The sequence below is a fragment of the Heptranchias perlo genome, chromosome 7 (genome assembly GCF_035084215.1).
Source record: "Heptranchias perlo isolate sHepPer1 chromosome 7, sHepPer1.hap1, whole genome shotgun sequence".
Lineage (NCBI taxonomy): Eukaryota > Metazoa > Chordata > Chondrichthyes > Hexanchiformes > Hexanchidae > Heptranchias > Heptranchias perlo.
In genome coordinates this window covers 35,509,043-35,535,908 of record NC_090331.1, presented here as the reverse complement: position 1 = coordinate 35,535,908, position 26,866 = coordinate 35,509,043, and the positions used below count along the sequence as shown (strand labels likewise).

Below are 26,866 nucleotides of genomic sequence, written 5' to 3'. Positions count from 1 at the left end.
GGGAGGGAAAGTGTAGTCAACTCACCAATTTCATCCCCCTCCCAGGCCACTCACTGTCTCAGGTTGAATCACGCCGTTCACAACCTCTGCATCCTATTTGACTCTAAGCTGAGCTTCCGACCCCATATCCTCTCCATTGCAAAGATCACCTACTTCCACCATTGAAATATTGCCCATCTCCGTTCCTGCCTCAGCCCACCTGCTGCTGAAATCTGATTAAATGTCTTTGTCACCTCAAGGCTCAACTATTCCAATGCTCCCACGGCCAGCCTCCCATCCTCCACTCTCCATAAGCTTCAGCTCATCCAAAATTCTGCTGCCTGTATCCTATCCCACACCAAGTTCTGGTCACTCATCATGCTTGTGCTCGCTGAGTTACATTGGCTCCCCTGTCCTTACGGTATTATTTCCACCAGGACCCTCCTCCCAATAAAGGAGGCGAAGGGTCTGGGTGGAAATAATAACCACCTAAAAGAAAAGAAAAAGAGATAAGAGAAAAGGTCAGACTACAAAGAGAGATAAAGATAAGCATAATTACTCGAGGAAGCAATAATAAAATACCTGTTGAAAATAAAGCAGGAACAATGAAAAATAAAATGTATTACATTGCCTATATAGAAATGTATAGAGCATCAGCAACCAAAAATGTGATAGGTCAAAAAATGTGAGTAATACACCATCAGGGCATATGGGCAGGATGGGGACAGTTACCCAGCTAAGAGTTATGTACATGAAAGCATGTAACATAAGAAATAGAACAATTGAGTTAGAAGCACAAATTCAGGCTAAATGGTATGATATAGGAGCTATTACAGAGACCTTGCTATAAGCTAAATCTTCCAGGCTACAGGTTATTTAGAAAGGACAGGGAAATTAGATAACACCCAGCCCTACCTTTTCACCACCCTAGACTGCATGACCATCTTAGTATTGTCAGACAGCTTATCTGATATCAAATTGTAGATGAACCAGAACACTCAGTTCCCAACAAAAACTATAGCCTTGCCCCTGACTCTACTTTCCTCCCTGCTGCTCACTTAGACTGAATCAGACAGAGTGCAAGCTTGGTTCTCAAAGGCAATTAGGGATGGGCAATAAATGCTGGCCTTGCCAGCAACACCCACATCCAAAGAATGAATAAAAAAAGCTTGGTATCTCTGCTATAAGCAGAAAAGCCTTCATGCATATATTTTTGAGCAAGCTTTCAGTCATCACTCCTAAATCTTCTGGCTCAATTGGTAGCATTCTCCCTTGGAGTTAAAAGGTCTGAATTTAAGCCCACTCCAGGAAGGTCTATACTGAGACTTCAGTTCAATACTGAGACTTCAGTTCAATACTGAGGGAATGCTTAATCATCAGAGTGTTGTGTTTCAGATGAAATATTAAACCAAGGCCTTGCAGCTTGTTCAGTTGGACACAAAAAAATTGTTGGAGGCACTGTTTGTATGTTGCTGTGGTTCTGATGACCACTGCAGATCTCATAACACTATTCAAAGAAGAGCAGCGGGCTCTCTTGGCCAACATTACTTCCCCAACTTACACATCTTTTCAGTTGTGTTTGCCTTCGTAACAAAAAGGTAACTATTTCAAAAGACGATATGAAGCACTTTGGGATTTTTGTGGACATGGTATCTTCAGGGGGAGGACGACAAAGATGAGGAAGTGGAGAAAGTGGACATTACAGCGAACACAGTTACAACACAGTCCCAACAATACTCTATATAAACAATTTTCTCCTTATCTGTCCCTTCATTCTTTTGGTGATTTTCTTAAATTTTTGCCCTTGAGTTACCAACTCACAGAATGATGCAGATATTTTTTCCCTATTATCTCATCAAATCCATCATAATTTTGAACATGTTGGAGATAAGTACATCCACAATCAATTAGAGATAAAAGCAGGATCAATCTACTGATGTCCATCACTGTGAAGGCTTCCATTCAACGTGTAGGTGGACCACAATGAAGATCAAAACATTTTGCATATGAATGCACCATAACTGAGATCAATATGTGACTCTTTCATCCTTTGTCATATCTGCTTGCAGCATTTGAACATGATGGCTGACTAGAAGGCAGGCTGTTGAGATTTTGGCTATAAAAGCACAACCTGCCAACATCAGAACATAGCTGAAACCAAGTATACAAGATGACATGCTCCATCATTCAGCAAATAATGAAGTGAAAATTTGATAACGAGGGGATTCATATAAGCCAACCACTATATCCACAATGATCCATAACCTCTTCATCAAGAGGGGGCTCCACTTCTAAATAAATGAGGAATGCACCCATGCCATTGTTCCAGAATGTCAGTAATATTCACCTCAGAGCAGAAAATTTAGTTCAGTTGTAAAGGTAAGCTAAAGATCTTCAATAACTAAAAGTAAGATTATAAATTTACCTTTGCCCAAGAGGGACATCATTTATATTTATGTAAACAGGAAAATCCACTATATTTGCAACTGGATAAGCATGCACAGGGACAAGTAGTGTGTCATCTTCCTGGCAAAAAAAAAGTAATTATTGTTTACAACGTATTTAAAATATAAGTATGAAGTTATAAAGTTTAAATGAGGAAACTTAAAAAGCTGACACAGACCACCCCAAAAATTGGCAACAAAACAGATCTCAATATAGGCCTACAGCATGTGAAGGCAATTAGTTACAATCAGAGTGCATGTTGTAGTTTAAGCAACACCCAACATTCCATCACTTGTATTGCAGGTGGAAAAACCTACACAAAGCCTCAGTTTGCAGTAGTAATATGATTATAGAAACTTCTGAAGGCGTCTGAAGGTGTTTTTTTGGGAGGGCATTAGGTCTTTGGGTATGCCCCAATGTAGAAAATATTAATTTTCCATATTTTATTTGGTGCAATTTTCCAGCATGTTGATATTTACTGCAATTCTACCTTTCAAGCCAAAAATAAGTTTATTCTGAAAGGGTTACAGGTATTTTAAGTATTTGAAAATAAAGCAGTCATATAGTCTTCGATACAATTCACTGGCTCTAGTTTCTCTCATTAGGAATTTAATCCAGATAGACCCTGTTAATTTGTGAAATTAAATCTTTAATAATGCATTCCTACAATAAGAACAGGATTGGCATTGCAATATCATCGCATTAATCATTGCATTTGCACTTTGAATTTTTTTAGCTTCAATTTCCCAAAAGAAGAAAAAGATCTCAGGAATAAGGTTATCGCAGGCTACTCTTTGGGGTCAGCTATACTATAGTTACTGCTCTCAGAGTGGTACCTCAAATCTATAACATGGTGCTGGCAGCCCCGGTTTCTCTACTACATCTCACAATACTCTGCACAGAGACAATGGGACTCTGCAAGTGTATGTTTTCACACATACATAACGTTGTCCCTCTGCTAACGTTAACAATTGAGTTTAATAAGTTGCTAAGCAGTCCAATGGAGCATCTAACACTTCTTAAAGTTGGCTTTCTACCAGAATACAGTTATACTACACATGATCATAGAATCGTACAATTATACAGCACAGAAGGAGGCCATTCGGCCCATCGTGCTTGTGCCGGCTCTTTTAGAAGAGCTATCCAATTCGTCCCACAAACCTGCTCTTTCCCCTAGCCCTGTAAATTTTTCCCCTCAAGTATTTATCCAATTACCTTTTGAAACTTGCTACTGAATCTGCTTTCACCACCCTTTCAGGCAGTGCATTCCAGATCATAACAATTTTTTTTTTCCTCATGTCACCTCTGGTTCTTTTGCCAATTACCTTAAATCGCCTCTGGTTACCGACCCTTCTGCCACTGGAAACAGTTTCTCCTTATTTACTCAAAACTGTTCACGATTTTGAGCACCTCTATCAAATCGCCTATTGACCGTCTCTGCTCGAAGGAGTCCAACCCCAGCTTCTCCAGTGTCTCTACGTAACTGAAATCCCACATCTCTGGTACCATTCTAGTAAATCTCTTCTACACCCTCTCTAAGGCCTTGACATCCTTCCTAAAGTGCGGCGCCCAGAATTGGATACAATACTCCAGCTGAGGCCTAACTAGAGTTTTATAAAGGTTTAGCATAATTTTTTTTGCTTTCATACTCTATGCCTCTATTTATAAAGCTAAGGATCCCGTATGCCTTTTTAACAGCCTTCTCAACTTGTCCTGCCACTTTCAAAGATTTGTGTACATACACTCCCAGGTCTCTCTGTTCCTGCACTCCCTTTAAAATTGTACCATTTAGCTTATATTGCCTGTCCTCATTCTTCCTACCAAAATGTATCACTTCACACTTCTCTGCGTTAAATTTCATCTACCATGTGTCTACCCATTTCACTAATCTGTATGTACTACTGAAGTCGATTACTATTCTCCTCATTGTTTACTACATTTCCGAGTGTTGTGTCATCTGTAAACTTTGAAATTATGCCCTGTACACCCAAGTCCAGGACATCAATATATGTCAAAAAGAGCAACAGTACTAATACCGACCCCTGGGGAATACCCCTGTATATTTCCCTCCAATCTGAAAAACAACCGGTCACCCCTACTCTCTGCTTGCTGTCCTTTAGCCAATTTCGTATCCATGCTGCCACTGTCCCTTTAATCCTGTGGGCTTCAATTTTGCTAACAAGTCGATTATGTGGTACTTTATCAAACGCCTTTTGAAAGTCCATGTACACAATATCAACTGCCACGCCCTCTGTCTCCACAAGAAGATCGCTTTTTTTGTCTCTGATCGGCCCCACTCTTCCTCTGACTACTCTTACTATTTATATGTTTATAAAAGACTTTTGGGTTCCATTTTACGTTAGCTGCTAATCTATTCTCATACTCTCTCTTTGCCCCTCTTATTCCCTTTTTCAGCTCTCCTCTGTACTTTCTGTATTTGGCTTGGTTCTCTACTGTTTTATGAACCTGATATTTGTCAGAAGCCTCCTTTTTCTGTTTCATTTTGATATCTATATTCATCCAGGGAGCTCTAGCTTTGGATGCCCTTCCTTTCTCCCTCGTGAGAATGTGCTTAGTCTGTACTTGGACTATCTCCTCTTTGAAGGCCTCACATTGCCCAATTACTGTTTTGCCTGCCAATCTTTGATTCCATACCACCTGGGCCAGATCCCTTTTCAATTCACTGAAATTATCCCTCCTCCAGTATTTTCCCACCTGAATGTTCTTTGTCCTTTTCCATAACTACTCTAAACCTAATGATATTATGATCACTGTTCCCCAAATGCTCCCCCACTGAAATACGCTCCACTTGCCCCACTTCATTCCCCAGAACTAAATCCAGCACTGCTTCCTTCCTTGTTGTGCTGGAAACATAATGATGAAGAAAGTTCTCTTGTACACATTTCAGGAATTCCTTCCCTTCTTTGCCCTTTACACTGTTGTAAACAATTTTACAACACCAAGTTATAGTCCAACAATTTTATTTTAAAATTCACAAGCTTTCGGAGGCTTCCTCCTTCCTCAGGTGAATGTCCCCTATCTTTCCTGAATACCTTGTAGCCATGAATAATAAGTTCCCAATCCTCCCCTTCTTTGAGCCAGGTCTCTGTTATTGCCACTATATCATAGTCCCATTTGGTTACCTGTGCCTGCAGCTCACCAACTTTATATACCATGCTCCGTGCATTTACGCATATGCACTCCAAACCCATCTTAGACTGCCTCGCATTTACGCCCTGTCTGATCTCTCCTATTTATGAACTATTTTTTACTCTAATGCTGTTTGTCTCTCCCAGTCCTCTATGCACCTTGTTTCTCCTCTCTAATGCTTCATCCTGGTGCCCCTCCCCTCCAAGTGAAGCCCAAATGGCGTAAGACTATCTCCTGAAAATGTTCACACACCTCTTGCCATAATGTAGTCAGATCGACGACCTGATTATATCATGGCTTTTGCATCCATGTACGCTCAAAGCCACTTTCTGCTGATGCAAAACTGGTAGCGTAAATGGCCTATAATGCATGGCTTGGTGGCCAGTTCAGAATGGAAAACAAGGAAGCCAGTTGCAGGAGGTCAGCGAAGCCAGATGAGAGACAGAAGATGGGGGAATAAAGAGACCACGTAGCCACAGAAAGGTTTCCATTTCTTCAAATTCTCCTTTTGGTTTATAAAATGTAATATATTGCATCATATTAACTTTTACAACTGCCTAACTCTACCAAACATTAGTTATATGGTCAAGATATATCTATTTTCAATTTATTTTTCATAGACAAAGATACACAAATAGATGCATGGGCATTGCAGTAATGAGTCCTTGCACCTTTCACAAACATAACTCAGATAAAAGTAAAAATAAGATTGAATTAACATAACCTTCAAGGATTCATCTTGCACAATAGCCACCAGTGGGAAAGAATTTGAAGACTCACCTTACAATGAATGCGAATACTGTCATAGTAATATCGCCATTCATTTGGACAGAAATCAACTGTAACAGTAAATGACATTCCAGGGACCAGATGATTCTGTGAGATAGATTACAAGACAAGTAAATTCTCCAAAAATATTAAAAAATGTTAGTAATGCAATACAATGTAGCAGAATAACTTTATTATTCCATGCTATATTATAAACAACCTTTTGTTAATATTGAATTTATAAAAAAGGTGCTACATTTTACAACACACAGTTCTTTCATCATTGTGACCTGGGCTTGAATCCAGAACAGACGGAATAAAGTTTCCTCTCTAACACCTGTGCATCTACTTTTCTGTTTTAGGATAAAATGTCAGCTTCCCTCACCATGGTCACCCTGCTTGGCTTCACTTCCAATATGTATCCCACCCTAACCATTGTGATAGCGACATAGCACCGATCTCCAAATCCAACTTCTGTCTTTCCACCTATTCCTTCTCCACATTCAAAAATATACCCATCTCTACCCATCCCAGGTCTCCTTCAAGAACTTGAACAACTACCCACATCAGACCTCTTTCCTCACCAAATTCTTCTCACTCCTGTTCCCTTTCAATCTCTGCCACATTCTCAGTGATTCGAAACTGCAACTGAATTCACTCTGCCCCATTAGTCAATTTCCTTGTCTTCCTTGCCTCTGTTAAGCTCACTCTCTGCATTTACTTCCCTCACTCACTTTTGTATCACCTCTCTATGTATCCTATGCCTACTCTTAGCTTTCCACCATCACTTTCCACCTCTGGATAAAGAACTACTACCCTCTCCTCTGACTCCCACACAATACCATGCTCCAACCACCTCCCCACAAAACATTGCCCTCCTCTCAAGAGAACATTAATACTTCCATTGATCTCAACAATTTCCTCACTTCCTCATTTAATGCCCTTGTCTTCACCCAATTCCAGATAGTTGTGAATCCTCACCAGGCACACCAGTGCAACAGCCATGATGCAGGCTGGAGCATAACTGGCAAGTAAGGGGACTAGCTATTCTATTGATGATCATTTCAAGGGCTACCATTGTTCTCTCTCATTATTTCAGCAAAGGTTATAGGGATAGATAGTAAGGAAAATAGATCACATACTGATGCAACAAAAGTTTCTCCTTTAAAAAGCTGAATTATTAGCATAATAAAGGCAAAACTGGATCATGCATCTCAAATAGACCAGACAGGAGTTCAATGCAAGGAAGAAAACTGATCCCTCCAACACTTCTCTGCTTGATACACATTAGAAGATATATTGTAAATATGCCATCTAATAAAACTAAAAACTAAAAAGGAGTACTTACCCTTTTGGTATATTTGATTTGGAAATACTTTGTCTGAGGAGGTAGAATGTGAACATTTATCATTGCTGAAGTAATGTTGACCAGTCTCTGTAAAGAAACAATTATTTAAGAATTTTTGTATTTAAGGTTTTAAAATAACTATTTTGTTACATACAGTACAATGTATACGTTATGATTTATTGCTTTTGTATAGAATAACTGAAACTTTTATTTCAGTACAAAACAGATACAAGAATTTTAAATCATTCATTTAGCACTGAAGGTAGAATTTGCAAACACTAAACCATTTCTTGCCACAGATTGTTCATTTTATAATCATTGTTGTATGCTTTGCTACAACTTATCTTAAACAATTCACTTTGCATACTTCAAACCAGGACTAATGAGCTCAGTAAAGGTAACTGATGATTGCATTATCTCAATATCTTTCCTTATTCAGATTCCTGTCCACTCCCACTCTGACCTCTGTCCTCGGCCTCCTACACTGTTCCAACGAAGCTCGAGGAACAGCACCTCATCTTTTGATTAGACACTTTACAACCTTCCAGACACATTGATTTTAATAACTTCAGATCATAACCACTGCTCCGATTTTTTTTCCAAGACAGCAGGTGCTGGTAATGATTCTGCTGTTGCCATTTATAGCTCCTCTAGACCCATCATTTGTTTCTTCACTTATATAAATAGGAGCAGGAGTAGGTCACATGGCCCCTCGAGCCTGCTCCGCCATTCAATCAGATCATGGCTGATCTTTGACCTCAACTCCACTTTCCTGCCTGATCCCCATATCCCTTGATTCCCCTACAGTCCAGAAACCTGACTATCTCAACCTTGAATATATTCAACGACTCAGCATCCACAGCCCTCTGGGATAGAGAATTCCACAGATTCACAACCGATGAAATTCCTCCTCATCACAGTCTTAAATGGTCAAATGCTTATCCTGCGACAATACCCCCTAGTTCTAGACTCTGTCAAACCCCCTCGGAATCTTATATGTTTCAATTAGATCACCTCTCATTCTTCTAAACTCTAGACAGTATAGGCCCATTCTACTCAACCTCAACCTCGCCGTAAAAAAAAAATCACAACTTTGAATAGAACATCTTTTTAGAAAACATTATTCAGGGTAAATAACAAACAGAACAAAATAATGGATAATTGTAACAATTTAAATGTTATATTGGCTGATAAATTATATAATTTATGAAATGGGTTTCTTAAATTGCAGGATTGAGCAGACCAGTCTCGTTATATTTTATTAAAAATTATCTTGTTGGGAACAATTCCAATCAACTTTTTGTTGAATCAGCCTAGTGACTCTGATTCCAACAGAAATAAATCCTGTGTAATCAGAATTTTTAAATTGAGTCAGAAATACAAAACAGCTGTCAAATCAGTCAGTGTGAATTTGGGGATAGGGAACAGTTTAACTAAAGCTCCCCCCCCACTGAATCCTCAGCTGGGATTAAAAAATTATTGCATTACAATTGTACATCTTGCAGGTCTCATTAGTTTTGACTGCCTCTGTGTAAGGCAGGGAGCAGTTTGGTCATGAAGAACCTGAACTGAGGGAGGCAACGGACAAAGATAAAGAGAGACAATCCTTGGGGCAACTGAGGGCTTTTGGATAGCAGTTGTATAAAACAATTTAAATCGACTTCATTGTTTTGATTACAATGTACCAATGTGATTGAAAAGTATACTTTAGCAAAATTGTCGAAGGATCTTTAATAACAGTATTACACATGATCTGTGTCAGAATTACTTAATTTGCAAATATGAAAATTGATAAATGATTATTTCAATATGCCAGGTAATTTGGGTTCATTTGTAGTGTACTTCAGAAGCTAACGTCGAATAGGATGGTGACAAAAACATAATTGCACTAATTGTAGACTCCCTCCAATGTTATTTGCTACCAATGCCTTAAATATGTTTGTCTTTCGACTACAGTAACAGTTCTCCACAATTTGCACTAGAGGTGAAAAGCTTTCATTTAATTGAACACATTGCCTCACTGAATCCTCGTATGCTGAAGTTGTTTGATTGGAAACTCAAATCAGTTATATCATGAAGGGATGGAAATGTACACACACACATACATACACACACGCACTATTTGTCCAATGAATATTTATCTATATCCATCCATCGGACATATTTGTGGAGACTGGTCTCTGAGCAGCTGCATCACAGACCTGCACTTGACGCCGACATCCGCAGTACCATGCTCCCGTCTAACCTAACTTTAACTCTCGTCCTTGCTGCAAAGTGATTGGTAGCTGACGTCATCTCAGCAGTCTCTGCCAGAGAGCACTGGTTTGGTGCGCGGATGGAATGATGGTGTGCGACACACAACAAACTGCTGTGCAGTCATGCACGCGCGCAGCTAAGAGGGAAGAGTGTTGTCAATCTTCAATGGTATTGCACATGGTAAGACGTCCTCTTCTGCTTTTACTCTCTTTTTCTACTTTTTGCTGCTCTCTATGTCCTCTTCTGCTTCTTTCCTTTCCCTTTACAATCTTAAAAGGTGCTATATAAATGCAAGTTGTTATTGAAAGAAAAGGGATTGAAGTGATATGGGAACAGGGTTGATAAATGTGATCGAACTATTTGCTTGCATGGAGGGTAAACGCCAACACGGATTGGTTGGTTCGAATGGCCTGTTTCTATGTTGTAATTTGTATGTATTTTACTAGAAGGCTTCAGCCCCCCCTCAAAAGCCTGGGCTAGGACGCGATGGTCCAGAAATCCAGCGTTTTTCAGACGCTAACGGGCCTATGATCCCAGGGCAGGATGCACATGCACATTTCCAGCCAGAAGTGCGCCACCCGCCATATTGGATAAGGTGGATACGTTGACAGCAAGAGTGCATGCTGGGATTATTTAAAGGGTTGAATATTTTATTTCAATTTTCGAATGCCCCAGCGATTCACTTGCCAGGTGCTGAACTCGCACAGCATGATGTGGTGCTAATTGGCAGGAAGGCCCCCTCATCAACAGTATTTAAAGGGTGGTGAAAGCATCTGTAGCTTGTTGTGTTGAGTGTTTGGAATGAGATAGAAGTCAGAGGGGGAGGGGATTAGGTATGTAGAAACTCTGCGCGACATCTCCTCTAACATTGCCAGTCACCACGGCCTCGACTCTGCCCCTGCTCAAGATGGCAAATTTGCTTTCTTCCGGGGGCGGGGGGGGGGGGGGGGGGGGGGTGGGGGGAGGAAAGAGGGTGTGCAGGCAGGCTTGGAGAAGGTGGTCACCCTCCTCCTGTCCACTGCTTGCACCAGGGCCTTCAAGGCAGTATCCGAGAACCTTGGTGGTCTTCAGCCATATCTCTCCTTCCAAAAGTGTTTCCCTGGTGTTTGCAGCCAGAATGCACCTCCCTTTTAAGTGGTGCTGGTTGTCCTTAAGTGGAATCATAGACACCCAATATCCGGCTCCCCCCTACAGACATGCAACCAATGATTGCGTGCTGCCTGAGTTAATTGCAACATACGCGTGCAGTGTGCGCCCCACCTGGGACAATCAGATTCCGAAGCCACGATTTTTGTGTAGAGCTATGACTATCAATGCCAAGGAAGAATCTGCAGTATGTTTTTTTTCTTCGCCCTTTTATGATTGATCATTAGCTTATATTATTTACATTTTCCAAGACTTTTTTTTAAAAAAAGTTGATCATCTGTAGCGATACACCTGGATTTATGTGGATTGGGCACATCTCACCCTACGGACGCTGGTGGGCATGGTCAGAAGTGGAGCTCTTGCTCTCTCCCAGCATATTATTTCTGCTTTAAAATCTTTTTTCTCCATCCATGAACCTATTCCATATCCCAATTTTCTCTCTATCAGTCCCTCTCTCTTACACATAGACGGAGAAATTGGATTAGGGTCCATTTCGGGCAGGGGTAGCGTGATGCGCTAGTACCCCACGCCCGATGAACCCTATGCAGGCAGCACGTGAACTTCATGGTGCCTGCTACTTGCAATAATATCTCTGTGCAGCCAGCGCAACCCGTGCTCCTGAGAGGCTGCATGGAGAATGAGGAAGTTGGAAATGGGGCGTGCACAGCGCACGTTATCAGCAGCCTGCACCTCTTAAAAGGTGCAGGTGCACATTGCAAATGGCAGGTACACAGCTTACTTGGGAGGAGGAAAAGATGGCCACGAGAATAACGACCAGCACAAGAGAGGGCTCCACGCTTCTCTGATGATGCTCTGGAGGCCCTGATGGAAGGCGTGGACGAAAGGAGGGCCAACATGTACCCGCAGGGTGGCCAGAGACCCTCCAGACTGCAGCTCCGCAGGCATTGGCAAGCTGTGGCGTAGGAAGTAAACGCCAGGAGCATTGCACCAAGCACGTGGGTGCAGTGCCGAAAGAAATTCAATGATTTGACACGAGTGGTCAAGATGAGTGAATGCAAGTGTGAAGTGGCACATCCTACCAACTGCACCACTGCTCCACGCACGACATCCCCATGTCACCCACCCACCAACAAACACTGCCCATACGTACACAATGCTGCACTCGGCATGCTGCATCTCACCTGCACATAGTACCACACTTTCAGGCCACACAACCACCACTCATAAGTCACACAAACTGGCAGCTATTGGACAATGACATGCACATCACCCACACACCTTGCAGGACACTCACTGACACACTGTCCTCTGTCTTGCAGGAGAAGATGGTACATAACAGCAGGCAGCAGGAGGGACCTCAGGGTGGACGGGCACATTTACATGTCTTCACCCCCCTAGAGGAGACAGTGCTTAGGATCATTGGCCGGGCCGTCGCTGCAGCTGTCACAACATGCCGCACTGGAGGTCCTGATTAAGGGGGTCCCTGCATATCAAATGCTCCTTCTCCTTTTCCACATCTTCCTCCTCCCATAATCTTTTCTGACTCACGTGCTGCACATGCTGTCAGCTCACAAGTCATACTTGCTTCTCTCCCCGCTCCACAACTCAACCTGTTTCCCTTTGTCACTGCAGATACCCAAGAACATGTGGCTGCACCGTCCGAGAAGGAGGAGGTGGAGGACACTGAAGCCACACCGTCGTTCGATCTGACACTTGCTTCCACCAGCTCAGAGACTGACACTGTGCGTCCTTTAGAGGTTAGGTTAGAGGAGGGATCTGCATGTGGTGAGACACCGAGCACAAGTGCGCAGGGCGGGGGGAATGGATATCACAGGTGCCAGCTCGCCGGAGGGCAAGGTCGCTCACTAGTTCTGCTGCAGAGGAGTCAGATGAGGACGTCGATGGGCCAGGCTACAGAAGATGGCTGATCGGCGTATACCACCAAATGCTTGGGACACTGGAAAACCTGCCAGAATGCCTGCGCACAATGAGAAGGGGCATGGAGGAGTCCAGCTCCAACTTGGCGCAGGGCTATGCGCAGAACTTGGGGCCCATCCTTTCCAACATGGAACGGGTGGTCACCTCCATCAGCGCACCTGTGGAACCCACCATGACGCAGCTTCTGATGACTGATGTCACAGCTTCCATTGCAGCACAAACATCTGCCATCTAAGGTCTGACTGCTGCATTTGCAGCTCAGACTGCTGCCTTGGAAGCTCAGACTGCTGCTCCGTAGCTCTGGGGACCACTGTGGAACGGGGCTTCCAGGTCGTCAAAGCACTCCAGCAATCCGTTCTCCAGCCGATCACCAGGATTGCTGAGGCGCCGCACCGGGAGAATGGCAGTGGCGCCATGGCAGTCGGACCTGCTGTCCTCTCAGGATGACAGCATTCCTGCTCCCACCACTGCCACTCTGCCAGTGCCCATGTTGATGCCTATCAGCGAGCCAGGCCAGACTGCCGCAGCCCATGCTGCGATGGTGCAGTCTGAAGCCGGGTCCTCCTGGCCCAGAGCTGCTCGAAGTCGTCCTCCAAGGCCATCTGCACGCTCCTCCATTGTAGGCCAGCAGCCTTCCACCACACATGCTCCAGCCACTGGGGAAGCACCTCGTAGGAAAACTAGGATAGGTAAAGGCACATGAACAAAAGGCACTAAAGGAATGCACATGGGTGAATAGTTCTGTTATGTTTGCATAATTTAATTTATTCATTGATAAATGAGACTTTGATTTTGCATTTGGTGGTGGTTTTTATTTATGCAATGAGCTGAGAGGGACACCAATGTGTAATCAGATGAAGGGCGATTTGATTGTCTTGTGGGAGCGGAAAGGTGGGGAGTGTAGGACTGTTGGTGAGTTGGGGGATGTAGTTCAAATTATTGATAGCGAGCATGGATCAGGCGAGCACGCAGAGCCATTGCAGAAAAGGCGTGTGGTTCCTGCTGCACCCTTGCGTCTTCCTCCCCTTCCTCTTCCGGCTCCACCCCCTCCTCCACCACCTCTGACCCAGGGTCTTCTCCAATCATTGGTGGCAAGGGTTGCTACCTCATGATGGCGAGGTTGTGCAGCATGCAGCAGGCCACCACAAATCTGCCCACCCGCTCAGGGGAGTACTGCAGGGCTCCTCCGGAACGGTCCAGGCAGCGGAAGCGTTGTTTGAGGAGGCCGATGGTGTGCTCCACGATGTTGCGTGTGGCAGCAATGGCTCTCATTATAGGCCTGCTGTGCACGTATGCGTGGGTTTCTGACTGGTGTCATGAGCCACGGCGTGCGGGGATAACCCTTGTCGTCCAGTAGCCAGCCTTTGACTTGCCGAGTCGGGTGAAAGATAGCTGGCATGGTGGACTGCCGCATGTGCTCCCAGGGTAGCGGGCATCGACCTCCACGATTCGATGAGTGTGCTCGCACACCAGCTGCACGTGCAGGGAGTGGAAGCCCTTTCAGTTGATGAAGACGGCTGAGATGATGTGCGGGGCACGCAGGGCATGCAGTCAATGGCACCCTGCACCATGGGGAAGCCAGCAATCCGGGTAAACCCCCGTACTCGCTCGCTTTGCTTGTCTCTGTGGAGAGGGAAGGTGATGAACCTGTTCCTCATCTGGTACAGTGCGTCTGTGACCTCCCTTATGCAGCAGTGCACTGAATACTGCAAGATGTTGCACACGTCGCCAGCAGAGGCCTGAAATGCTCCTGAGCCGTAGAAATTCAGCGCCACGGTGACCTTCACAGCCACAGGCAATGCTGTCCTTGCCCTGCTGAGGCTGTAGTTGTGGCCGCACCAGTTGATATATCTCAGTCACTGCTTCCTTGGTGGACCTCAGACGTCGGATGCAATCCTCCTCGGTCATGTTGAGGTAAGAGAATTGGTCCCGGAAGACCCTCATTGGGTAGAGCCTCCTGCTCAGTGCCCTGCGTCTCCTCGCAGCTTGAACTGCTATGCGTGACCTCACTGCATGCTCCCAGTCATGCTCAATGCCCAGCGGGAGCCCTAGCAGACCGCCCATGGTTGGCAGGAATGTTGTTCAACCACAGATGTAACTTTCTGACCTGTAAAGCAGTACCTGCCAAAGCGCTCTCAAAAGTAGTCTAGGAACTCTCAGTAAGAATAGGGAGCTTCAATAAAACACTTCCTACTCCTCCAGCAGCCAGAAGCAATAATCCAGCAACTAACCTGCAACACCTGCATGGCCCCTTTAAATAGCGCTAGTGGGGGGTCCTTCAGGCACTGTAAGACATGTTCAGATGGTCAGGGTTAAGACTGTGCGTTGAGTTGAGTGTTAAGGTCGAAAATGGTGTCTTTCACTTTAAATCAGTGTTGCACACTGATAGCATGTGAATTAGGGAGAAAATGCATGCATCCAGCGTTCGGTATTTGCGCCTGCGCTAACTCCTATACCAAGATGGCACCTGGCGCACGTCACACTGGAAACGTGCATGAGCATCCAAGATGCCGTCTTGATGGGGATGTCAGATAGGCTGTGTAGCGCCGAAACAATGTGCGCCACACGGCCCAATTTAGCACCCTACTCTTTGTTATTATTTTAGTTCATAATTCCTTTTCCACTCCACAGATTTTTGTGAATATTTTAGTATGTTTGATATGTGTTTAATTTTACTTTTAAGGGTATATGGCAAGGAATTATTATGGTGACTTTTTTTTATATTCGTTCATGGGAAGTGGGCATCGCTGGCAAGGCCAGCATTTGTTGCCCATCCCTAATTGCCCTTGAGAAGGTGGTGGTGAGCTGCCTTGAACCACTGCAGTCCGTGTGGTGAAGGTTCTTCCACAGTGCTGTTAGGTAGGGAGTTCCAGGATTTTGATCCAGTGACGATGAAGGAACGGCGATATATTTCCAAGTTGGGATGAGGTGTGACATGGGAGGGGGAACGTGCAGGTGGTGTTGTTCCTATGTGCCTGCTGCCCTTGTCCTTCAAGGTGGTAGAGGTCGCGGGTTCGGGAGGTGCTGTCGAAGAAGCCTTCGCAAGTTGCTACAGTGCATCCTGTGGATGGTATACATTGCAGCCAGAGTGCGCCGGTATGAAGGGAGTGAATGTTTAGGGTGGTGGATGGAGTACCAAACGGGTTGCTTTGTCCTGGATGGTGTTGAGCTTCTTGAGTGTTGTTGGAGCTGCACTCATCCAGGCAAGTGGAGAGTATTCCATCACACTCCTGACTTGTGCCTTGGAAAGGCTCTGTGGAGTCAGGAGGTGAGTCACTAGATGCAGAACACCCAGCCTCTGACCTGCTCTTGTAGCCACAGTATTTATGTTGCCGGTCCAGTTAAGATTCTGGTCAACGGTGACCCCCAGGTTGCTGATGGTGGGGGATTCGGTGATGGTAATGCTGTTGAATGTCAAGCGGAGGTGGTTAGACTCTCTCTTGTTGGAGATGGTCATTGCCTGGCACTTGTCTGGCGTAAATGTTACTTGCCACTTATCAGCCCAAGCCTGGATGTTGTCCAGGTCTTGCTGTATGCGGGCATTGACTGCGTCATCATGTGAGGGGTTGTGAATGGAACTGAACACTCTGCATTCATCAGCGAACATCCCATTTCTGACCTTATGAGAGGGAAGGTCATTGATGAAGCAGCTGAAGATGGTTAGGCCAAGGATACTGCCCTGAGGAACTCCTGCAGCAATGTCCTGGGGCTGAGATGATTGGCCTCCAACAAACACTACCATCCTCCTTTGCGCTAGGTATGACTCCAGCCAATGGAGAGTTTTCCCCCTGATTCCCATTGACTTCAATTTTACTAGGGCTCCTTGGTGCCACGCTCAGTCAAATGCTGCCTTGATGTCAAGGGCAGTCACACTCACCTCACCTTTGGAATTCAGCTCTTTTGTCCATGTTTGGAACAAGGCTGTAATGAGGTCTGGAGCCGAGTGGTCCTGGCGGAACCCAAACTGAGCATCAGTGAGCAGGTTATTGGTGAGTAAGTGCCGCTTGAAAGCACTGTCGACGACACCTTCCATCACTTTGGTGATGATTGAGAGTAGACGGATGGGGCGGTAGTTGGCCAGATTGGATTTGTCCTGCTTTTTATGGACAAGACATAGCTGGGCAATTTTCCACATTGTTGGGTAGATGCCAGTGTTGTAGCTGTACTGGAACAGTTTGGCTAGAGGCGCAGCTAGTTCTGGAGCACAAGTCTTCAGCACTACAGCCAGGATGTTGTCGGGGCCCATAGCCTTTGTTGCATCCAGTGCACTCAGCCGTTTCTTGATATTACGTGGAGTGAATTGAATTGGCTGAAGACTGGCTTCTGTGATGGTGGGGGTATCGGGAGAGAGAGATGAAACATCCCCTCGGCACTTCTGGCTGAAGATGTTTGCAAATGCTTCAGCCTTGTCTTTTGCACTCACGTGCTGGACTCTGCTATCTTTAAGGGTGGGGATGTTCTCAGAGCCTTCTCCTCCCATTAGTTGTTTAATTGTCCACCACCATTCTTGACTGGACGTGGCAGGACTGCAGAGCTTTGATCTGATCCATTGGTTGTGGAATCGCTTAGCTCTGTCTGTAGCATGCATCTAATCCTGTGTTGTAGCTTCACTAGGTTGGCACCTCATTTTTATGTATGCCTGGTGCTGCTCCTGGCATGCTCTTCTGCACTCCTCATTGAACCAGGGTTGATCCCTGGCTTGTTGGTAATGGTAGAGTGAGGAATATGCCAGGCCATGAAGTTACAGATTGTGCTGGAATACAATTCTGCTGCTGCTGATGGCCCACAGCGCTTCATGGATGCCCAGTTTTGATCTGCTAGTTCCGTTCTGAATCTGTCCCATTTAGCATGGTGGGAGTGCCACACAACACAATGGATGATGTCCTCAGTGTGAAGACGGGACTTCGTCTCTACAAGGACTGTGCGGTGGTCACTCCTACCAATACAGTCATGGACAGATGCATTTGCGACAGGTAGATTGGTGAGGACGAGGTCAAGTAGATTTTTCCCTCGTGTTGGTTCCCTCACCACCTGCCGCAAGCCCAGTCTGGCAGCTATGTCCTTCAGGACTCGGCCAGCTCGGCCAGTAGTAGTGCTATCGAGCCACCCTTCGTGATGGACATTGAAGTCCCTACCCAGAGTACATTCTGTGCCCTTGCTACTTCCTCCAAGTGGTGCTCAACATGGAATAGGACTGATTCATCAGCTGATGAGGGAAGGCGGCAGGTGGTAATCAGCAGAAGGTTTCCTTGCCCATGTTTGACTTCATGCTATGAGATTTCATGGAGTCCAAAGTCAATGTTGAGGACTCCCATGGCCACTCCTCCTGACTGTATATCACTACCACCACCTCTGGTGGGTCTGTCCTGCCGGTGGGACAGGATGGTGATTTAGAATCATAGAAGTTTACAACATGGAAACAGGCCCTTCGGCCCAACATGTCCATGTCGCCCAGTTTATACCACTAAGCGAGTCCCAATTGCCTGCACTTGGCCCATATCCCTCTATACCCATCTTACCCATGTAACTGTCCAAATGCTTTTTAAAAGACAAAATTGTACCCGCCTCTACTACTGCCTCTGGCAGCTCGTTCCAGGCACTCACCACCCTTTGAGTGAAAAAATTGCCCCTCTGGACCCTTTTGTATCTCTCCCCTCTCACCTTAAATCTATGTCCCCTCGTTATAGACTCCCCTACCTTTGGGAAAAGATTTTGACTATCTACCTTATCTGTGCCCCTCATTATTTTATAGACTTCTATCAGATCACCCCTAAACCTCCTACTCTCCAGGGAAAAAAGTCTCAGTCTATCCAACCTCTCCCTATAAGTCAAACCATCAAGTCCCGGTAGCATCCTAGTAAATCTTTTCTGCACTCTTTCTAGTTTAATAATATCCTTTCTATAATAGGGTGACCAGAACTGTACACAGTATTCCAAGTGTGGCCTTACTAATGTCTTGTACAACTTCAACAAGACATCCCAACTCCTGTGTTCAATGTTCTGACCAATGAAACCAAGCATGCTGAATTGCCTTCTTCACCACCCTATCCACCTGTGACTCCACTTTCAAGGAGCTATGAACCTGTACTCCTAGATCTCTTTGCTCTATAACTCTCCCCAACACCCTACCATTAACGGAGTAGGTCCTGGCCCGATTTGATCTACCAAAATGCATCACCTGACATTTATCTAAATTAAACTCCATCTGCCATTCATCGGCCCACTGGCCCAATTTATCAAGATCCCGTTGCAATCCTAGATAACCTTCTTCACTGTCCACAATGCCACCAATCTTGGTGTCATCTGCAAACTTACTAACCATGCCTCCTAAATTCTCATCTAAATCATTAATATAAATAACAAATAACAGCGGACCCAGCACCGATTCCTGAGGCACACCGCTGGTCACAGGCCTCCAGTTTGAAAAACAACCCTCCAGAACCACCCTCTGTCTTCTGCCGTCAATCCAATTTTGTATCCAATTGGCTACCTCACCTTGGATCCGGTGAGATTTAACCTGATGTAACAACCTACCATGCGGTACCTTGTCAAAGGCTTTGCTAAAGTCCATGTAGACCACGTCTACTGCACAGCCCTCATCTATCTTCTTGGTTACCCCTTCAAAAAACTCAATCACATTTGTGAGACATGATTTTCCACTCACAAAACCATGCTGACTGTTCCTAATCAGTCCCTGCCTCTCCAAATGCCTGTAGATCCTGTCTCTCAGAATACCCTCTAACAACTTACCCACTACAGATGTCAGGCTCACCGGTCTGTAGTTCCCAAGCTTTTCCCTGCCGCCCTTCTTAAACAAAGGCACAACATTTGCTACCCTCCAATCTTCAGGTACCTCACCTGTAAGAGTCTAGGACATTGGCTGAAAGGTATAATTCTGTGATATGGCTATGTCAGGCTGTTGCTTGACTAGTCTGTGGGACAGCTCTCCCAATTTTGGCACAAGTCCCCAGATGTTATTGAGGGGACTTTGCAGGGTCTACTGGGCTTGGTTTGCCTTTGTCATGTCCAGTGCCTAGTGGTCCGATGTCAGGTGGTCCATCCAGTTTTATTCTGATTATGACTTTTTGTAGCGAGATTGTACAACCGAGTGGCTTAGGCCATTTCAGAGGGTGTCACACATAGGCCAGGCTGGGTAAGGACAGCAGGTTTCCTTCCCTAAAGGGCATTAGTGAACCAGATGGGTTTTTGCAACAATCCAATACTAATACTAGTTTTTTTTTGATTCCAGATTTTATTAATTGAATTTAAATTCCCCAGCTACCGTGGCAAGATTTGAACTCATGACTCCAGATTATTCGTCCAGGCCTCTGGATTACTAGTGCAGTAACATAACCACTAAGCTACCATACCGTATCTCAAAGAATGTTTTGTTTAAGTGGCAAAGAAAAGTGTCAGAATTTTTAGGGCAGGAATGTGACCAGAGAGGAAACTGAAATTGGGGAGAAAGGTTTTTGCATAAATTGATTGGTATTTTCTGCTTTCATTGTTATCCAAATTAGCAAAAAAGAGATAAACAATTAAAGAATTAGGAAGAAAATTAACTAATGGTTTGATGCAGGTAACAGACTCAAAACTTCAACACAGTATAGATAATAGATTCAACTCACATAAGAAATATTATAAAAAGATAAACATATTACATTTTTCCCAGAACCAGCTGTTGCCAGTGTTTTTCTTGTATTTCACTTACAGTGCATTTATTTCCACAAAACAGAATTTATAGTGGACTCATAATATTCCTTATGAAAGGTCCATCACTTGTTTGGAGCAGACTCTAATATTTTGGGTTAATTAAGGGATAGGTTGCATGCTGCAGTACAGCCCTGCGCTTAATTCTATGCTCATTAATATTAAACTAACATGTTAGATTTGTTCAAGCTATCACCAGTGAGATCTCTGATTTGTATGTTTCAATCTCATTGTAACATACAAAATTCTTGCAGGGCTTGAAAGGGTAGATGCAGAGAGGATGTTTCCCCTGGCTGGGGAATCTAGAACCAGAGGTCACAGTCTCAGAATAAAGGGTAGGCCATTTAGGACTGAGATGAGGGGAAATTTCTTCACTCAGAAGGTGGTGAATCTTTAGAATTCTCTACCCCAGAGGGCTGTGGAGGCTCAGTCATTGAGTACATTCAAAACAGAGATTGATAGATTTCTAGAGATATTAAAAGGCATCAAGGGATATGGGGATAGTGCAGGGTAATGGCGTTGAGGTAGAAGATCAGCCATGATCTTGTTGAATGGCGGACCAGGCTCGAGGGGCCGGATGGCCTACTCCTGCCCCTATATCTTATGTTCTTATGATGACCTAGAAAGGGAACAACCCAAGACTCCGGATTTAAGAAAATGTTTTTTTTTAAGAAAAGCCTCCAGAGACTTGAGTGAAGCGTGTTTGCTGATTTATATAAATACAGAACCAATGTATTCCTATTGGTGAGGCTGTATCACCAGTACATTTCGCCACATGACCTATTGTGCACTAATAATTAGGACAGTTAGGATTCCAGCATTCAATCTTTAAAGGCATAAATACAGGCATACATGCAATATATAAAATTATAAAAATACCTTGCACAGTTGCACATTACTTATCTTCTACATATTGATAAAGGAGCCAGAGTTGGGTACATTATTAGAATGCATCTCACTTTTGTAAATTTCCAGCCTACCAGAATCTGTTGGTGATGTTTTCCAATCTCATAACCTCCAAAATGCAATACTGCAGGGAGAGCCTGAATCACTTTATTTCTCTGTAATGTGGCAAAGATCTCTGCAATGAAGTGTGAAAAAAATTTTAAAATAAGAAAAGTGCCCAGAATAAGAATTCTTGGTTTACTTCTAGAAACAGGCATCATCACACCAAAAAATATTTACAAATTACAACCATTGGAAGGTACTCAGATTACACTTGAGGTATGTATTTGTCCTATCTTTCAGCACACAGTCTTTCATCATCATCATCTAAATTACACATAACTAAAACAAAATAGTTGATCCTTATTGGAGTAGCCTGAACTATCCTTCCAAAGACATGTCATTTAGATTAAAGCTACAGTCATAGTCTGCTTACAATATAGCTGTTTATGTTTTTGACGGGCAACTCAATTTTTTGTATGTTTTGAAGCAGCATTCCATGCTTCTTGCAATTTCCTAACTGTTGAAATAACTACAAATTCCTAAGTTAACAGCTACTGGCAGCTAAAATTGGATCTTAGTGCATAACTATGGTCTGGATTATGCTTTTCACAGTTTGAAAGGTTTATTTTCATGGAACCTTTAGCAAGTTTAAAATTTTTGTTTATTATCAGTGAGAAGCCAGTTTTGTATGATAAAGTATCACCCAGCAAGCTTTGTTGCATAAATTAGAAAAGGTACATTTACCCTTTTCTATCAGTTCCACTAACCAGAGTTTATGTATTCTGCCTTATCGCATTATCATAATAGTCCACTGTTTGACATTCCTACTTTACAGGAAGGTTTAGTTACTAATTTGCTAATAGTGTAGCTATTGCATTGCCTACTCAAATATGTTCTTTTCTGCAGGAGGATGGGAGGAAAATAACTAATGACCAATCCACTTTCATATACCTTCTAGTAACTAGGCAACAGTAGCATTTGTATGCAGGAGGTTATGTTGCAGTACTACTACAACTAAAACTACAGTCCCAATTTTAAACTCGGGCGGGTGGGGGCCAAGGCTGCATTTTCTATTAAAGACTGAGCTCCCAAAGTATGCATGTCTGTCCTATTCAGCAAAACTAGGGCATGAGCTTGACCTCTGGTGAGCTGTTTCCTGGACTGTCCTTTCCACCTGTACCTGCTCCTTTTCATTGTGCACTGTAAGAAGCACAATTAGTGATGACAGCTCCCCTGATGTATTTAAATAAGGCCTGACCACGAAAACCGATCCGGCCTCCTGCTGACGACATTGGGCGGGTGGATCAGATGTCCCACCCACTGACCACCCGATATATGCTCCACATGAAAATTGACCCCGACATGTCACATAAAATAAGATACTGGTAAAAATCTGGAGTGCACTTGGGATGTGGGCATATAGTTTACTTCTCTTAATTAAGAGGCACTTAATTCAAATTAATTGATTATTCAATTTTTTTACAACTAAATTCTCACCTTACTGTTAGTTAATTGCTAACTAATTCAAATTATTGGATATTGCAAATGTTTTACGTAAAAAAACAGAATTATCAGTAGATTGTACATGCAAAAAAGGCATTGATACAGATTATGCATCTATTGATTAAAACCCAATTAGTTATTCACATATAAAAACAATGTGAGTTGCATTAAAATGTTATTGCTGTATCTGCTATTTATCAAGAGATGAGAAATACTCAATTTTTAATTATAGTATCTGTTTCTATTAATTTTCACAGTCATCTTACTTGTTTCCAGTAGATGATTTGGCACATTTCCACGTTTGGGCTCCTCCACCAATCTATCTTTAGGAAGAATGGTCTGTTTTTTAAGGGTGCGACCGTGGTTGGCAAACTGCAAGGCAGCATGTTTCTCCACCTCCATAACAACACTCGATTCAAATAACCCACTTTGATCCACAGAACAGAAACATGCAAAAGAAAATAGTTACGTTTTAGGATTTATGGCATCATGTTTAAAAATCATAAAAATGAATGTTAGCTATTGAGATGCATCACAAGTTTTTAAGCTTATTCTGAAACAAACTAGAAGTAATGTGCAATGCACTTTTCTGCGCAAGTCGAAAAAGGTCGATCACCGCATGTACCACAGCCTGTATCTGAAGGTGAAGGGTAATGTGCTCAAGAATAAGCGCATCTTGATGGAGCATATTCACAAGTTGAAGGCAGTCAAGGCTCACAAGAAACTTCTGGCAGACCAGGCCGAAGTTCGCAGATCCAGGACCAAGGAAGCTCGCAAGCGCCATGAAGAGCGTCTGCAGGCCAAGGAGGAAGAGATCATTAAGACTGTCCAAGGAAGAAGAGTCTAAAAAATACTGATCCCCCTTGTACAGACTTGCAAACGAATTAAAAATTGGACATTGTAGCACCAAAAAATATATAATTTCTCTCAACAGTACAATAATCAAATATTGTAACATGAATAATATCCAAAAAGGGTTAAATATCCATTTCAAACTCCTATTGCAGTCCTGAGAAGGGCTTTTGCAATGTATAAGTCTTTAGATAGACTAACTTTGTCCTCTCATATCCTTTGAAGTCCTGGTATTGAATGGAACTTGAACCGCGATGTACATAACAACAGCTTTTATATTATGATATTCCTCCTGATATTGTGGTCTCAGACTTTAAACTGAACTAAAAGCACCATAGAAATGTTCAGTTTTTAATATTTTAGGATTTATGTCCAAATTTAATGAAGTTGCATTTCAAAAGATCCAATGGACAATGAAACACCACTTGACGTTAAACAATATTACACTTGACAAAGTGAACTACAATCCATGAATAAAATTATATTACATTTCAAACATATAAATAACTTCCTACAACAACCAATAAAACACAATCTGCTACTGAAGCTCAAGATAAGTTGCTAATTACAAGTTGGGTTTCAGGCTTTTTACATTGGAGCAGCCATTCACACTTTATCCAGTACGCTAATTACAGTAATTTGGGTTTTTTGATCCCAGTGAAGTTCAATCCAGAATGGCAAGAAACGAGTACAAAGCTGATCAGAAATGTAGTGTGCAGATTACACACAATTCTCCATGGTCAACTCATTAACGTAATTATTCATAGCTCCATGTATAGCTTTGGCCTCAAGCAAGGTGGCAGTCTAATGTGGGAGATTGGAAAACTAAGATTCAAATTAAATGGACAGAAACAAAGACACTTAAAAAGGTGACACAGGGGAAAAAAATGTGAGTTGTTGGAAAGGCTCAAAAGCCAAAATCAACCCATTGGCAGCCTTTGCCAAGATTGAAGGTTGAGAGGAGACAGAAGTGACAGGCAGAAATGACTTGGAGAAGACTAATGTGGAGACTGCAAGCAATTGACAAGAAGCCCAACACCTATTTGAAGGCTAGTGAAGTGGAGATTGCACTGAGGAGGCAGTTGTCAGGAGGGTGGCCATATTTGCTGCTCCAGGGCACCATCCCCATAGGTCTGCGTGCTTAAAAGGTGAGATAGATTTCAGATATTATGATATGATAATTATGTCACTGGCTGTCCCATCCCTATTATACATGTTAGCTGTAGATGCCTTGCACCAGATGGCACAACTTTGCATCTGACTCTCTGCTATGAAGCCAGTTCCCCATAGTCATTGCCAGGTAGGAGTGTAGATATGAGGTTGGTGACATTATAGTCGGTGTGGCCAATCAAGTTCTGTTGGCTGCTCACTCTGGCATGTCTCTTTCATCCAGTACCACTGAAAACATGAAATATTGCGATTGGAGTGCTTTTGAAGAACTGTCCAGCATTAAGATAAGTCAAGTCTTCACATATTGCATTCATGGCTTCAAGTCTATGGTCTCTCTTGGGAAATGGAGCCTCTTGTATGCACTAATTCTCTGACAAAGTAAAGTCATTCTTTAGAGTAATTCTCTGACAAAAAAATTCTGTGTACTTCTGTCTATAGCTGCAGACATCAAGATATCAGTGAGTGGGTGCCAAAGACTTTTGCTGCAGCCTGACCTGCCTGGCATCTCTTCATTGGTGCTCCTCTTTTTCCTCCAAAAAGTTTAAGTATTGGGGATATCCATTGTTCTTGGCAAACCAAATGGCTGTGCCAGGACAATTGCCATAATATCTCTTGAACACCTCAATCAGAACAGAAAAACAAAAAGCAATAAACAAGATTGAAAATGATCATATCAATCTTCTGGTGGAGCTCTTGAAATCCACTTCTGTATATAACTGTGCCAAGCAATCCTGGACGACCACTTTCAATGGTTTGCGAACATGACTCATGGGCTCGATTTTCGGACGTCCAAGACGGCGGGTTCGTGGCGGGGGAGCTCCAAAAATCGGGGATTCCCGGGGCGGGCCTGGAGCCCGGCTCCAACCCGCCCACTTCCGGGTTCCCCAGTTACGCGCTTAGATGCGTGCGCAGCCCCCGCATGCGGGACTCCCGCCGGCAATTAAAGCTGGTGGGATCCCACTTAAGGCAATTAATTAGATAGTTCAGGTCATTTGTAGACCTGATTTGTAGGATATTTTAGGAGGGGTGGGATTTTCAACTCAACTGAGCGTGTTTCCCCTACTGGGTTAAACACTCCCAGTTGAAATGGACGTATTGCAGCCGCCAGCCTGTGGCAGCTGCAAAGGTCCATTTGACAGGTGGGAGGGGGAAGGGGGGGTTGGAGACCCTCACTCATTGCAGGAGGCCACTCTGTCGCTTGGGACAAAGTTTGACCTCCACCACCCTCCTCCTAACAATAAAATTCACAAACTTGCAACCTCAACCCCGGTGTGCAGACACATTTACTTACCTTGCGGACCCCCTCAAATGTACATCTTCCGGATGAGGGCTGCCATAGCTGCAGTCATGACCTCCTCAGAGGATGAACAGCATCACCAGCCTCACCAGCCACGCCATCCACCTCTGACACGTGGAGCTCCACAACACAGTGCTGTGACACATCCACCTGCACAGCAGGAGGGAGGGCAACCGCAGAGAGAGATGCGTCGCAGAAGGGACTACCCTCATCACAGGGACTACAGACCGAGGCTCAGCTTCCTGGACCACTCTGAGCAGCAGTGCACACGGAGGCTCAGAGTCACTCGACATGTAGTCGTGGACATCTGCAGCCTCCTTCATGCCAAGCTGCTCCAGGCTGGCCCGAGCACCATCTTACCTGTCGCTGTCAAAGTCACCACTGCCCTCAACAAC

The 26,866-nt window shown here is 43.8% G+C and overlaps 1 protein-coding gene across 2 annotated transcripts in view; it reads right to left on the bottom strand.

The window, feature by feature from the left end:
- cfap221 (cilia and flagella associated protein 221) overlaps positions 1-26,866 on the bottom strand; it is a 196,409-nt gene that overhangs the window by 148,465 nt on the left and 21,078 nt on the right. For both annotated transcript variants that reach the window (XM_067987292.1, XM_067987291.1), the window contains 5 exons: positions 23,419-23,579; positions 21,682-21,782; positions 7,691-7,777; positions 6,355-6,450; positions 2,405-2,505 (listed from right to left, as the gene is read on the bottom strand). In XM_067987292.1, coding sequence (XP_067843393.1) covers positions 2,405-2,505; positions 6,355-6,450; positions 7,691-7,777; positions 21,682-21,782; positions 23,419-23,554 — 521 coding nt within the window. In that variant the 5' untranslated portion in view covers positions 23,555-23,579. The remainder of the gene's footprint in view (positions 1-2,404; positions 2,506-6,354; positions 6,451-7,690; positions 7,778-21,681; positions 21,783-23,418; positions 23,580-26,866) is intronic.